Source organism: Sceloporus occidentalis, unplaced genomic scaffold (genome assembly GCF_023333645.1).
Source record: "Sceloporus occidentalis isolate IW3139 unplaced genomic scaffold, rSceOcc1.0.p SCAF_419, whole genome shotgun sequence".
Lineage (NCBI taxonomy): Eukaryota > Metazoa > Chordata > Lepidosauria > Squamata > Phrynosomatidae > Sceloporus > Sceloporus occidentalis.
In genome coordinates this window covers 43,044-58,767 of record NW_028317399.1, presented here as the reverse complement: position 1 = coordinate 58,767, position 15,724 = coordinate 43,044, and the positions used below count along the sequence as shown (strand labels likewise).

The window sequence follows — 15,724 nt, the reverse complement described above, 5'->3', positions numbered from 1 at the left end:
TGTTGACTCCATGATACTCATATATTGTTGTCAGGAAACTGTATCCTACTTCTTCATGGCGACAGTCATATCTCACACGTATGCCCTCAACTCCAACATCATGTCACCCAGAACAAAACCTCAGTATCTTCTTTTTTTAGCCTTTTTAATACTCTTAACTACAAGATGTTCCATAAGTCTTTTGCTCTTCCTTTGGGAAAAGCTGATACTAGAGCCGTTATCCCCAACGAGTGGGAGAGAAGTTGTACTCGAGGCATCTCCAACCCAAATAATGCCCAGCCCACCAACCTTACCCCAACCCTTCTCCTAGTACCTTCGTACCTGTAATAAAAGAACATGGAATGACATGTCCACAGCTCAACAATCAAAGTTTTATAATCTCCATTTATTTGTTGAGTGTTTTCTTCTATAAAACAGAATCAACACAGATTAGTTTTTTTCAGAAGGCTTTATTGTTGTCTCTGAAAATATGCAGAAGTTCAACAACAAGTTCTTGTCCATCTTTAAACGCCACCTTGATCACACAAACACACCTTCGGGGGCAGAGTTCAGCCATGTCAATGTTATCATGCCCGCATATGTTTCTAATCTTATTCTATCGAGAGGGGCTGATAACCCGTAAGGACATTGCGGTACGGGGCATGCGTCTTTGTACAGTTTGAACAAACATAAAAATGTGAAAATAGGCAAACAATGTATGTGGGATTTTTTGTACAAAAAGTATGACGAGGTCAATCTCACACATTATGATGAGTTACCTTGGCTGCTTTTGTAGGAGAAACACATGTAGCATGGCTTTCGTAATAAAAAAAAAATCCCTTTTAAATACAACTCGATAAAATTTCACTGCATAAGACATTAAACAAACAATAAGATCTGGATTAATGGAAGGAAAGAGGCAAATACAATGATTTTGAAATGCAATCCTGGAACAGGGGGAGTTTAAGCTGCCTCCCTTGATAAAGTTCTGTAACGAACATTTTGAATGTACATTTGAGTTTATTTAAGTGTAAAAAGGGTGGTTTATTGAGAAAAGAAAAACATGGGTAGGTGGTCAGGCTTGAAGAACTAATTGAACTGGCATATCATTCAGGTTCATCTTCAGGTTCATCTGAGCTTCTTAAATACTTGGTCTAGCCTGTCTTCTGAAAAGTCAAGTCTTTCATTTTTTTTTATTTAAAATATTTCCTTTACAAATTAATGAATATAGTCCGCAGAATCTTCCGTTCGGAATAATATCAACAGATTTTAAAAAATTGCTGTTTTTTTATTTTGGTTTCTTTTATTTCAGGGGTCTGTAGGGCAGGTCCACTGGGCAAGAATTTTGTTACAGCCTTTATGCAGAACTACAAGCTGACCTACAGCCAAGCGAACTTCCAAGTTTTCATCACTGGGTACTCACCATCCACCACTGTCACAGTATGGTTGAACAAGTCTAGCTTTAAAAAAGTCTTGAACGTAGATGAACGATCCACCATTTCGGTCCAGATCCCTCCAAGTGCAGAGCTACCAGGAGAGAGTAAGACCTGCAATGTCGTTGTCATCCAAGCAGACAAGGACATCTCAGTGCTGTCCCTAAATTACAAGTTACAAAGTGCTGATGTCAGTCTTGTGTTCCCTGTCCAAGACTTGGGCACAGAGTATTATGCTGTGACTCCTTTGGGTGGTCCTGATGATGGATTCAAGGAGTTCTCCGTCATTAGTACAGATGAACCTACCAACGTTGATATCTTCCTCACAGGAACTGTAAGATATCAAGGCAGTGTCTACCGAGCAGGAAGCAAGCTGACCGTACTGCTAGAAGCTTATAACGTTCTTCAACTTCTTAGCCAAGACGATCTTTCAGGGAGCAGAATAGTATCTCAGAAACCCGTGGCTGTTCTGAGTGGCCACACGTGTACATGGCAGAACACCAAGTGCAACCATGTATATGAACAGCTCTTGCCAGTTTCTAGCTGGGGTACCACTTTTTTTGTGCCCCCAGTTTCTCTTCAGACAAGGCCCGACATTGTCTTTGTGGTGGCTTCTCAGGCCACAAAGATTGATTATCAAGTAAATGCAAAAACAAATTCTCAGAACCTAAATGCAGGACAAGTGCTAAAGCTAGATATCCCAGTAAGAACACCAATTTTCATCCAAGCCAGTGCTGGAATCCAAGTAACTTACTATCTGACAGGCTGGCAAGACCGTTTTTTTACCCAGTTTGACCCTCTTCTGATGAATATCCCACCCATGAACAGCTATTGTTCCTCCTACTACATTTATGGCCAGCAAGAGTTTGAAAATTACGGCACACTGCTTGTGAGAAGTGCAGACATTTCTAAAGTGACCATCAACAAAAATCCAGCCGGAGACTTATCATGGACTGATATTCCTGGTACTGATTACTCATGGTCAACCACAAGAATGACCAAGGGATTCAGTTTCCAGCTTGTGGAGAACCCCTCGCCGTTTTTACTGCTATCATATGGTCTCACTAAACTAAATAGTTATGGAACCGCAGCTACTTGCATCAATGGTAAGTGTGAAAAAAACACTATTTTACAAAGAAACGCTTTAAAACAAAGTCTTACTAATGTTAGAGAGGATAAGGTAAAACAATATTAGGTAAAAACACAAAGTGTAGGAAAGTACCATGACACCACTACTAATAAGTTGGCTGGCGTGGGCATTACATTTAATAACATATTTCTATGATAATATACAGTACATACACTCATTACCAGGCATGAGCAGTTTCAGATAATTAACCTTTCTATTAGCCGATATGAGCAGTTTCAGAGAATGAACCCCTCTATTGCCAGACTTTACACACACAGTCACACAAACAGACAATCACAGTCACATACACACCCAGTTACAGAATTCTAATTCCGGGACAATGCATTGAGGCTGCATGGGACCCGGAACTTAAAGTCCCATTGCGGGACTGTCCCGGGCCATCCCTAGTATTAATGTTTATGTGATGAGTGACGTGAAATTCTGTCTTTAAATGTATGTAACATTGTCTCTCCTCTTCAGCTGTCCCAGTATCTTCCTGCAGCACAGTAAAATGCAGAGCAAAAGAAAAATGCACGATGGAAAATGGTAAACCCAAGTGCGTACCAGAGTTTGAATCTTACTGCCATGCAGTCGGTGACCCTCATTACCGAACCTTCGATGGCCGTTTCTATGACTTCCAAGGCACATGCACCTATACCATCGCCAAGAACTGTGGCAGCGATAGTGGTCTCACGGCTTTCAACATCGAGGCCAAAAATGAGAACCGAGGATCAACTAGGGTCTCCTACATCAGCTATGTCACAGTAGAGGTGTATGATTTTACTATATCCTTAGTGAGATACGAATATGGATTTGTGAGGGTAAGTTAATGTATCAATTCCGTTTCCTTATTAATTAAGACGTTCTAATGATTCGCAGAGACATAACTGGAAACTATATCAACCAACCTGAGTTCCGTAAAACTACCATTGACTACCCAGCTCCAGAATTTCTCTTTATATTTTTTGTTGGAACATATGTCTGTCACAATTATTTTACCTGTGGCTGTCCTTTCCTTCTAGGTAAATAACCAACGCCAGCGCCTTCCCATAAATCTGAACAATGGCCAGGTCCGATTATATCATTCTGGAGCCTTTGTCATCATTGAAACTGATTTCACATTGAAAGTCTACTATGATTGGAATTCCATCCTAAAAGTATATCTCTCCAGCAGCTATTTTGGAAGTGTGTGCGGAATGTGTGGTAACTTCAACGGAAACGCAGGAGATGACCTGGTAACATCCGCAGGCACCCAAGCTCCCAATTTGGTTGACTTTGGCAAGAGCTGGAAAGTTGAGGACGGAGACAGGTTCTGTTGGCATAATTGCAATGGAGAATGCAAAACCTGTCCTTTGGAAACACAAAAAAAATACGAGGCTGAAGGCAATTGCGGACTCATTTCCAAGGCAGATGGTCCCTTCCGCCAATGCCATGCAGTCGTAAACCCCAAAACCTACCTGGATGATTGCGTTTACGACTTGTGCATGAATGGGGGCTCCAAACAGATCTTATGCCAGAGTATAAAGACCTATGCAGAAGCTTGCCAGAGAAACAATGTTCAAATTGGTGAATGGAGACAACCATCTGGGTGCCGTAAGTCCACATTGTAATGTTTTTTTTTTACTTTGCTTAGTTAGCGGTTAATAATTCTCTACTAGAATTCAACTATTCAGATTCCAGATAAATGATTTTCACATACTGCTCCGGTCCATTTGATTAAAGATGGTGGACACCCATATCCTATGTATGAATGTAGTCTTTATGGAGCATAAATGATTTACATAACCGTAACGCAGAATAGTTAGAGAAGAATTGGAAGATATTTTACCAAATATTTCTTGTCAAAAGTAACCATGTATTATAAAAAAGCTAAATCGAGCTCCTTTTTTTCCGCAGCGATGCAGTGTCCCGATAACAGTCAGTATAAGCTGTGTGGCAGGTCTTGCCCCAAAACTTGTAACGATGAAGCTACACCAAAGATTTGCTCCAACACTTGTGTGGAAACGTGCGAGTGTAAAGACGGCTTTGTGTTGGATGAAGGTAAATGTGTCCCCGAGGCCAAGTGCGGCTGTATTTACGAGGGCAAATTGTATGCCGCCAATGAAAAGTTCTGGGGAGACAACAAATGTGAGCAGCAATGTGTTTGTAATCCAAGCACCAGGAAAGTCGAGTGTAAGGCCACGCGGTGTAAGTCTTCCGAAAGGTGTGCTGTGGTCAATGGCATTCAAAACTGCTACCCGTTGACCTACGGCACCTGCTCAGCATCTGGAGACCCCCATTATGTGACCTTCGATGGCAAGAGATATGATTTCCAGGGAACGTGCATCTATCAGTTTGCAGGAGTCTGCAAGAAGTCCGAAGACCTGATAGACTTCCAGGTCAATGTCCAGAATGAGAACAGAGGCAGCAAAGTGGTGTCTTATACCTCTGCCGTCCAGGTGAAAGTTTGCGATTTTGACATCGTCATCGACAGACGTTATAAGGACAGGATCTTGGTAAGCCTTCGGTTCACCTGGAAAAGATTTATCCTCTTTCCTGCCAAAACCCTCTTTTTACCAAGTATAATCTTTACCTACTACCCTGCTGTATCTACTTACTTTCATGAAGGAGGTGGAAAAAGGATAACATGTACATTTTCTTTTGAGTGGAAATGACCGTAACTGGAATTATTTGTAACTAATGCTAGATGGGTATTATTAACAGAGCCACAAACCTGTTTCCTCTAATTAGTAAATGTTTCCTTGGCAAATCTTTTACGTGTAGAGACAGGTCATAGACTGGACACCCATCGATGGTTTAAAAGTAAAGCGTGGCAAGAAAATAGTGATATCGATAATACGTAGCCTTTTTATGGTATCTTCTCTTAAAAAATTTGGTCACAGCTCTCGACTTAACAATTTTATTTTTCCCCTTCACAGCTGAACGGCATTTTGACTAATCTCCCTTACGTGGTTGACAATGGCAAACTGTCCATCTACAAGCAGGGCTTCCACGCAATCGTTCAAACAAGCTTTGGGTTGAGAGTGACTTTTAACTGGGAAAGCTACATCTCGGTCACCGTGCCTAGCACTTATGCCGGAGCACTGTGTGGTCTTTGTGGCAATTTTGATGGCAAAACAGACAATGAATTTACAATGAAGAACAATCAAGTTACTACAAAGCCGGTGATTTTCGGTAATAGCTGGAAGGTGCAAAATGTCCCCGGGTGCTATGAGGAAGATAAGGGAGACTGCACCAAACTGGCAGAGCTGGAATTACGACACATTAATAACAAGGAAGGATGTGGCATCATTGTAGACAAGAGCGGGCCTTTCCGTGAGTGTCATGCCAAAGTAGACCCTCAAGGCCACTTCAAGAGCTGCGTTTATGATGCTTGCTTCTATGAGGGACGCCAAGATGTTCTTTGCAAGATCATAGCCAGTTATGCGACTGCTTGCCAACAAGCTGGGGCTACCGTATACCCATGGAGATCTGCCAAGTTCTGCAGTGAGTAACTGCTTATATAGTACTGTATAACAACTAAACAAAAGTTAAAAAAACAATACCCCAAATAGCATAAAATGGAACAAACCGGTAATTGATACCTAACATTTTTTTTCTTATTTTCAACAGGTCCTGTCTGCGGTAAAAACAGTCACTATGAAGTATGTGCAACAGGGTGCGCTCCAACCTGCCTCACACTTGCCCCCCCATTGGGATGTAACCCTGTATGCTCAGAGGGTTGTGTCTGCAATGATGGTTTTATCCTCAGTGGTGGTGATTGTGTCCCCCTTGCACAGTGTGGGTGCAACTACAAGGACAAATATTATAAGTCTGGTGAAATCTTTTACCCCAGTGGGCTGTGCAGTCAACAGTGTGTCTGTACCCCAAGTGGGGCTGTAGAGTGCAAAGCTTTCTCTTGTGGTCCCAATGAGGAGTGCAAGGTGGTTGATGGAGTTCAGAAGTGCCAACCTATTGGTTCTGCCCAATGTTCTGCAGCTGGAGATCCTCATTATTTATCTTTTGATGGCCTTGCCTTTGACTTCCAAGGCACCTGCACCTACACGCTGTCCAAAACTGTCACATCCAACCTTAATTTAGAACCTTTTGAGATCAGTGTGGAAAATGAAAAGTTTGGCAATGGACAAGTGTCAGTTACCAAATTGGTTGCTCTTGAAACCTATGGCTATAACCTCGTCCTTCAGTATAACAACCGTGGTCGAATCCTGGTAAGATTTTAAATATACACTAAGTCCAGTTATACTGATTATTGTAATTTGTTTGTGGAGGGTTTCAAAGATATTGATGATTAATTCTTACCTTTAGAGGTTATGAATTTAATTGGTTATATTAAACATATTTATGGTACTTTTTTGTGTAGGTCAATAAAGTCCTCCATAACCTCCCTTTAATCTTGGAAGATGGAAAGATCAGAGCCTATCAACATGGCCTGAGAGTCAACATCGACACAGACTTTGGTGTTAAGGTCAGCTATGATCTGGTTTATCATGTAATAGTCACGGTGCCAGGAAACTACAAGGGCCAGCTTGGAGGTCTGTGCGGTAATTACAATGGCGATAGAAAAGATGAGTTCCAACTTCCCGACAAGAAGTTAGCTCCTGATGCCACCACTTTTGGAGCTGCCTGGAAAGTCAAGATCCCTGGTATTAGTTGTAATGATGGTTGTGGAGGTCCTGGCAATCCATGCCCATCTTGCAATGACAGACGAAAAGAAATATTCAAGACAGAGAACTATTGTGGCTTCCTGAAGAAGAGCGGTGGTCCATTGAGCGCTTGTTATGCTGTCATAAATCCCGATCCTTATTTCAACAGCTGCATCTTTGACGTATGCGCTAGTGAAGGGAATGCTGCTATTCTCTGTCAAAGCATTCAGAGCTACGTGGCCGCCTGCCACGCAGCCGGTGTGACGATCCAACCATGGAGAACAGAAGCTTTCTGCCGTGAGTCTCATTCTTCACTTTAATGTGAAACTTCACCATGTATCCATAAAAGATGAACAATATATATATATATCTTGATATTGTTTTTTTCATTTTTTTCATCCATGTTAGCTCTTAAATGCCCCGCCAACAGCCAATATAAGGTCTGTGCCGATGTCTGTTCCACGGGCTGTGCTGGAATCACTGACCCCGACAAGTGTCCCACCAGTTGCTCTGAGGGCTGTGAGTGCGATGATGGATTTTTCTTCGACGGACAGGGTTGCGTTTCAATGGACAAGTGCGGCTGCTTTGAAAATGGGAAATACTACCAGGTATGTAACGTCGCCAACGTGTTTGCAACCCATGGGTGTGTTATTTTATGTATATTTATTAGGTTTAAGTGTACTAATTTGTCTTTTGGCAGCCAAATGAGGAAGTCTTATCTGATGACTGCAAGGAGGTCTGCCAGTGTACCCCAGCTGGTGGTCTTGTTTGCCAGCAAACTGGATGTGCCGCTGATGAAAGATGTCAGATAAAAGATGGGATAGTCAAATGCATCAACATAGGTAGGAAAAAATATAAATATACAGGATGGTGTACTGGGAATTTGATGGAATGGATATGATAATGGGCAACAATTCTTGATGTAGAACTCAGATGGGCAATGGTATGTTAAAGCTTTCTTATAATACTGTAAGTGGTGGAATAAAAGTTAAATATGTGAATGATCATTCCTTTTGTTTCAGATCCATGCAAATCCGTTAAATGTAGAACTAAGGAGACCTGCAAAGTTCAAAATGGAAACCCAGTTTGTGTCCCTGATTATACCGACACCTGCTGGGCCTGGGGTGACCCCCATTATCACACCTTTGATGGTTATAACTACGACTTCCAGGGCACTTGTACTTACATTCTGTCCAAATATATTGGGAACGATGCCGGCTTGGTGCCGTTTACAGTAGAAGAGAAGAATGATAACAGAGGAAACCAAGTTGTGTCTTATGTTAGAACTGTCAGTATCTACGTATACGGCTACAAGGTTTCAATCCTGAAGGGTGAATCTGGAAGAGTTAGGGTAAGTTCACGAAATCTAGATATATATTTACTTTTTGGGGAAGACTGGGTTTTTTTTAACCCAAAAAATTGGAGAAAACCTAAAACATTGAATAAACTAATTTACTATTTTTTTGCAGGTTAATGATGTCATAACCAACTTACCAGTGACATTGTTAGATGGAAAGATCTCTATAAGCATGAGTGGTCCCAACGCGGTGGTGCGTACAGATTTTGGCCTTCAAGTAACATATGAATATAATTGGCATGTTGTGATCACCTTGACCAGTAGCTATTATGGTGCTGTTGGTGGTCTCTGTGGAAACTTCAACCAAAATGTCAAAGATGAGTGGATTGGAGTAGATGACAAACCAGTCACATCCATCATAGACTGGGCCAAGAGCTGGAAAGTGAATGACAGAGATCCCTTCTGCTTTGACGTCTGTCGTGGAGTCTGTCCTACCTGTGATGAGAGTAAAAAGAACCTGTATGGAAGTAACCAATTCTGTGGTCTTATTAGCAAAGCTGTGGATGGACCCTTCAGGGAATGTCATGCTAAAGTCAATCCAGATACCTTCTTTGACAGCTGTATCTATGATGTGTGTATTAATGGTGGGGCCAAACAATTCCTCTGCCAGGCTCTTGATGCTTATGCCACCACTTGCCGGAAGCAAGGAGTTAAGATTTATGACTGGAGGACACCTTCTGGTTGTGGTAAGTCTATCTATCTATCTATCTATCTATCTATCTATCATCTATCTGTCTATCTATCTTTCTTTCTTTCTTTTTATGTGCTAACCATTTTCTCTGAAGATTAATATTTTCGAATGATGGTATCCCTGAGCTCTGGATTAAACTAAACCAATGGGGCCTATCTAGCCAGAAACTCAGTAGAACATTTCTTCTTAATCACTATCCATATATTCATAGATAGAAGGACAAATTAATCGCTCAAATTTTTTTACAGTTCTACCATGTCCAGCAAACAGTCATTATGAGTTCTGTGGAAATGCTTGCCCAGCCAGTTGCACTGATCGAACTGCCCCAGATCGATGTACAGAAGACTGCGTGGAGACTTGTCAGTGCAACAATGGATTTGTTCTCAGTGCTGATAAGTGTGTCTCAGTTTCAAGCTGTGGTTGCAACTATAACGGTGCATATTACCAACCCAACCAGGAATTCTGGTCTGATGACAACTGCCGTGTCCTCTGCAAATGCGACCCAACCTTGGGCATGGTGGTGTGTAAGGAAACCAGCTGCAAAGCAAGCGAGAGGTGCATGGTGGTCGATGGTGTCCGTGGATGCCACCCCTTTAGCTTCTCTACCTGTTCTGCTTCTGGTGACCCGCACTACACAACTTTTGATGGGCAAAGATATGACTTCATGGGAACCTGTATATACCAGTTTGTTGAAGTTACCTCTAAAGACCCATCTCTCACACAGTTCACCGTTAAAGTAGAAAATAATAACAGAGGGAACAAAGCTGTGTCCTATACTAAGGTGGTCACTGTGGAAGTCTATGGACTGACTTTAACCCTCAGTATGGATTATCCACGTCGTATTTTGGTAGGTATATTTGAAAAAAACAATCCTGGATAATTGAATCATGTAACATATAATTTTATGAGTATAGACAAGTGTTAAGAATGTATTGATGGCTAGATAGTCATTAATTTTCCTTCTATCCTTTAGATCGATGGGGTCACCAGTGCATTGCCATTCTATTACCAAGCCAACAAAGTTATGGTTTACATCAGCGGTTATCAGGGTGTCATAAAGACAGACTTTGATATGACTGTGACCTACGACTGGAGCAGCTATGTAACAGTCACTCTACCGAGCACGTATTCCAATGCTGTGGCTGGTTTGTGTGGCAATTATAATAAAAATCCAAAGGACGATTTAACCATGAAGGACGGAAAGGTTACAACCAATGTCGTGCAGTTTGGCAACAGTTGGAAGGTGGGTGATGCCCCTGGATGTACCCCAGAATGCACTGGCAAATGCCCACAATGCACAGAGGCCCAGAAACAGGAGTACAAGAGTGAGAAGTACTGTGGAATCATCACCAAGCCCAACGGTCCATTAAGTCAATGTCTTTCGGTCGTTGACCCAACACCATACTTCAGTGATTGCATTTTTGACGCATGTCAATACAAAGGCCATCCATCATCATTCTGTAGCGCTATCAGCCGCTATGTGTTGGCCTGCCAAGGTGCCGGAGTGAAACTTCAAGAATGGAGATCAGCTTCCTTCTGCTGTAAGTTATATTTATTCAGACAAGATTTGTCCCAACTTCACATGGATATATTCTACAGGGGTCAATATTTTGACATTGATGGATATGAAGGGAAGCCATATATCCTTCTAGTTTGTAAGCTTGAGAGCTGGGCCCTCTTTACCCATTGTATCAGGTTGTCTTATTCTGTCAGTTCTCTGTTTTTTATGTTCTTCAAAAATATGTATTGTAAGAAGTGTTTCGCAAACTGTGGGATGTACATAAATAAAAGATAATAATAAATAATTATAAATAATAATAACACAATAATTCACAACATTAAGGTTAAAAATCATTTGATGAATGTTCTATGTTATGACTATTTTGAATCATCTGACATATTATTATCTCTCCCGATAGCTCTAACCTGCCAAGCTAACAGTCACTATGAGCTGTGCGGAGATAGCTGCCCCGTTACCTGTCACGGCCTCTCCTCACCTGCTGGCTGTGAGGCAACCTGCAAGGAAGGCTGTTACTGTGATAATGGATATATCCTGAGTGGGCATAAGTGTGTTCCCTTATCACAGTGCGGCTGTATCTACCAAGAAAAGTATTATCAGAAAAATGAAGTTTTCTTCCCGAAAAACCAATGCAACGAGAAATGCCAGTGTTTGGAGAACGGCGTTGTGAAATGCCAAGCTGAAGCATGTGGACCAGAAGAAGAATGCAAAGTTGTCAACGGTGTCCGTGGCTGCCATCCAAAGGGTTGTGGTAGATGCGTGGCAGCGGGAGATCCTCACTATACTTCTTTTGATGGCCTCAACTTTGACTTCCAAGGAACATGCACCTACACTTTTGCAAAGGTGGTGGAAGATGACCCTCGGCTCGTGAAATTCTCTGTGGTAGTGGAGAACGAGAGCTATGGTGATGGCAGAGTGGCCGTCACTAGGCTGGTGGTTGTTTCTGTGTACGGTTACACCATAGCCATTGAACGAGGGATGAAGTGGAAAGTGAGGGTAAGTGTATTACCAATCCTTTTTTATATGGATTAGTTACATCAGCTCAATAAACACAACTGACGCCATTTCAAGACAAAAGTTCTGATCAACCATTCTTGACACCATCTCTATAGACATATAGATATTAGAAGAAAGAAGTATAAGTTAGTAAACAAACCTGTTTTATTAATCTTCTCTCACAGGTTGATGGGGAGATATACAAATTGCCATTGCTCCTTGAAGACGGCGACATCGCCATAAACCAAGAAGGAAACAATATTGTCTTGCAGACCGACTTCGGAATGAAGGTTCTTTATGACACAGTCTACTATGTAATGATCAACATTCCCAGCACATATCGTGGCAAAGTGGGTGGCCTTTGCGGCAACTTTAACGGGGATAAGAATGATGAGTTCCAGCTTCCTGACAAACGAGTTGTTAAGAATGTAAATGAGTTTGGGGCATCTTGGAAAGTCAGCATTAAAGGGGCTAAGTGCAGCGATGGTTGCGGTGATCAATGCCCTGTGTGCGTTCCTGCCAAACTGGAGCCGTACAAGAAACCAACGTCATGTGGCATGATCACTAACCCAGCTGGACCATTTAAAGCCTGCCACTCAAAGATCAGTCCAGTTGAATACTTTAACAATTGTATTTACGATGCGTGTGCTGTTGATGGAAAAGATGACATTGTATGTAAGAGCTTGCAAGCTTATGCAGCTGTCTGCCATACTGCTGGAGTCACCCTTGCTGCCTGGAGATCACCTACATTCTGTCGTAAGTACCACACATGAAATGACGCTTACAGATCTAGTGAGTGCACACTATGGCAATATATGGCACACTCAGTGCACTCACTTCCAGATAATCCTCAAGGAACAATGGCCAACACAATTTTCACTAATATTCATCAACAACGCTACTTAAAAACCCCACCGATCTAGACACCTTAGAACACTAGCTACCGTCACAAACCTAGGGATCGCTACTAAGTCTCCCAACAATGAGTTTCTTGGCCAAGCGTGAGTTCCTTACATAAAGTAAAAAAGCACAATTTATTTTTCCCCCCAGCTCTCTCGTGTCCAGCCAACAGCCATTATGAGCTTTGTACTAATACTTGTGGAAACACTTGTTCTGGAATCAGCTCACCAACGAAATGCACGGATCGATGCTTTGAGGGTTGCGAGTGTGACACAGGCTTTGTGTTTGATGGCGACAACTGTGTTCCCATGGAAAAGTGTGGTTGTACATTCAACGGAAGATACCTGAGTGTAAGATTTTTCTTTTTTCTTTATTCAATATTTTTCATACATCATTTGTAATGTTTTCATTTGACTAAAATAGACCTGAAAACGTAAAATGCAATTTTTTTATTAACTTTTTTTAATTCCAACAGGATGGTGAATCTTTTGTTAGTGTCGATTGTAGCCTACAATGTAAGTGTCAAGCTGGAGGTGTGATCTGCAAGGCCATATCATGTGGTGCCAAGGAGCAGTGTGGCGTCGTTAATGGAGTTCGAGGCTGTTACAAGGCGGAAGGAGAATGCCAGCTAAGTCCGCAGAAGTTTGTGACTTTCGATGGCCTTTCGGGCGGACCTGTCGGAAATGGACCATTCGAAGTAGCATCTCTGTGTAACGCTGACTCGGATTCATGGTTCAGAATCGTAGCCGACATTCAGAAATGTGGAACCGTATCATCTGTGTCTAGGCTTCACATCTTCCTTCGTAATGCCTTTGTGACCGTGTCCAAAGATAAGGAGGCTTGGGTAAGCCGATCAATCTACATAATTTACTAATATAGCTGCAGATTTATGGGAATGAAATCCACAAAGACCAAGGGTACTCAACAATTCTTAATATTAAACTAAAAATTATTTAATTGAATATTAATTTTTTTGTTTCTTTTTTATATATTTTTTTTTCCATCTAGTTCAATGGGCGTTCCATAAGCTTACCAGCCGAGGTATCAGACTATTTAACTGCAAGCACGAGGGAAGACGCCGTGTTGATTCAGATCGGATCTTCCTTGAAGATAGAGTTGAGCAATAAAGGAGGATTAGTACTGCGTGCATCCGAGGGCTTGTCCAAGGCTCTATGCGGGGCATGTGGAGACTTCAACGGAGATGAGACCGATGACCTTCTGACTGCAGGAGGAAAGCAAGCTTCCAACGTTCTGCAGGTCATAGCATCTTGGAGAGCTTGGGATTTTTATGGCTGGTAAGTGGCTCTAATTGTATGGCTACTATACCAAAGTATTAATATGTTCTGCCCAGTTAGATAATTTGATTTTTAATTCATACATGGTGAAGACACAGAGATACTTCATAGAGATGTTCCTTATTGACCAAGCATAGTTCTAGAGTTGGTCCGAGAAACCAAACCACAGGCCACCAAAGAGTCATTTATTCTCAATTCGATTTCACTCTTAAAGGTTCAAGTGGGCCCAATTAGCCTCCTTGGCCAACCAAGTGAAGTTTGAACAACACATTTAGGCACATTGGAGATAATGTAACGAATTATCCAATACTTCAAAATTAAACTTAACAATAACAAGGATTATCATGTTCACTGTAGGAGCTCCAATCTGTTTTTTACCCCATTACTACAATGTTTTCTGTCTTGTATCTATTGCAGTGATGCCTGAAAAGGTAATTTACCAAAAAGATGAAGTATCTGCCACTTGAACTACCTTTTCCTGAAAATCACAACATACAAATACCCAGCGTACTCTTCATGGAAGACTGCCCATAACGAATCTCAACTTCTTTACACCGTCTCATCCACTAAAGACGATGGAGCACTTCTACATTAATGTCATTGTTAGAAAAATATATCCCAAGATACTTTGTCACTGACCATTTATGAGAAAGTTATTCCGTTATTGCACCTTTATATCCCATTCTCCTTAATACACATCAAGCAAAACATTTCTATACAACCGTATGTCTGGTTTTGACCTGTAGAATTTTTTTTACTCATAGTATAAAGGCATTTTGTAATAAAATTAGATATTTTAATACCCCTTTCCATATGTTAACACACTTAAAAATACACATTGCAAAAATGCAATGAACATTAAAAAAATTGAGTAGTTTTTACACTTTTTTATAATTTCCGAGTGTTGACCTTCCCAGTGTTCATTTTTGGCTACCAGAATTAAATGGTTAAATATTGGTGAATCGTGTTTTTTTTTTTTTTGGATGTGTGGAACGGGTATAGAAAAATGTAACATAAAAAATGAAAATTAAAATCCAGGCAAAATCTGGGGGGGGGGGGAAAGAAGAATATTCAAGAAAATGTTTACGCGATCCCATAACACGATCACACGATTGTAGCAAGCAGCTCTAAATTTAAGGGAACATTTTTAAGTCAAATCAATCTGAAAACAGAAAAAAATGGAATGTATAACTGCCATTGACTATTTCATGTAATAAATGATGTGCACGGGTCTATTGTCGTTTTTCATTTTATATAAATATATATTCTTGGTCATAGATATAAATGTGATTAAGTGATTGAGCTCTTTATTACGATGGTCACCAATAACTCCCGAAAGCTCACAGAGGCTTCTACTCTATATAATAGGTTCCGTCAAATCTGTCAGACTACAAAATTAAAATGAATCCATAGATTTTGTCTGTTGTTGCGATTATGATCAGTCTGCCTTGGTATATCCCTCTTTTAGACAGGCTTTTGACAAATATGGGTAAATAAGTGCAGGAATGTATGCTAATGGTTTACATTCCCATACGTGGGAACTATCAGGGTCTCCCCCCAGTCTCAGGGTGAAGGGGCAGATTCTCCAGGTGACACGGTCTGACTCCTTCCTATTCCACTCTGCTGTGAGCATACCCCAGACTCCCATTTGGCCCTTTTGATTCCTGTATTTTATGGTTGATAATCCCTGCTTGAACACAGGTGACTCGATTAAGAGTAACGACAAGTCGAGGATTCTGTGACAGCCGGTATTAGAGCCATTGGAGTAACACATTTGCTGTC

General features: G+C 41.2%; 1 protein-coding gene and 1 pseudogene across 1 annotated transcript; both read left to right on the top strand.

The window, feature by feature from the left end:
- Positions 1 to 1,338: 1,338 nt before the first annotated feature.
- On the top strand, positions 1,339 to 2,607 carry LOC149272780 (peptidylaminoacyl-L/D-isomerase pseudogene; annotated as a pseudogene).
- Positions 2,608 to 3,077: 470 nt separating this feature from the next.
- LOC149272779 (IgGFc-binding protein-like) lies at positions 3,078 to 15,697 on the top strand. The gene is made up of 16 exons (XM_089506732.1): positions 3,078 to 3,362; positions 3,564 to 4,134; positions 4,438 to 5,036; positions 5,460 to 6,027; positions 6,154 to 6,749; positions 6,902 to 7,481; positions 7,593 to 7,792; positions 7,885 to 8,026; positions 9,481 to 10,079; positions 10,206 to 10,773; positions 11,152 to 11,747; positions 11,933 to 12,503; positions 12,798 to 12,997; positions 13,123 to 13,491; positions 13,656 to 13,904; positions 15,644 to 15,697. The coding sequence occupies exons 1-16, from the start codon at positions 3,078 to 3,080 to the stop codon at positions 15,695 to 15,697; spliced, it is 6,747 nt and encodes a 2,248-aa protein (XP_089362858.1).
- The last annotated feature ends 27 nt before the right edge of the window (positions 15,698 to 15,724 follow it).

Excerpts from the sequence above, each read along its gene's own strand:
- LOC149272779 (XM_089506732.1), top strand. The coding sequence starts at position 3,078 with ATGGAAAATGGTAAACCCAAGTGCGTACCAGAGTTTGAATCTTACTGC. Across the intron at positions 3,363-3,563 it reads ACGAATATGGATTTGTGAGG|GTAAATAACCAACGCCAGCG; the intron begins GTAAGTTAATGT and ends CTTTCCTTCTAG. Across the intron at positions 7,793-7,884 it reads AAAATGGGAAATACTACCAG|CCAAATGAGGAAGTCTTATC; the intron begins GTATGTAACGTC and ends GTCTTTTGGCAG.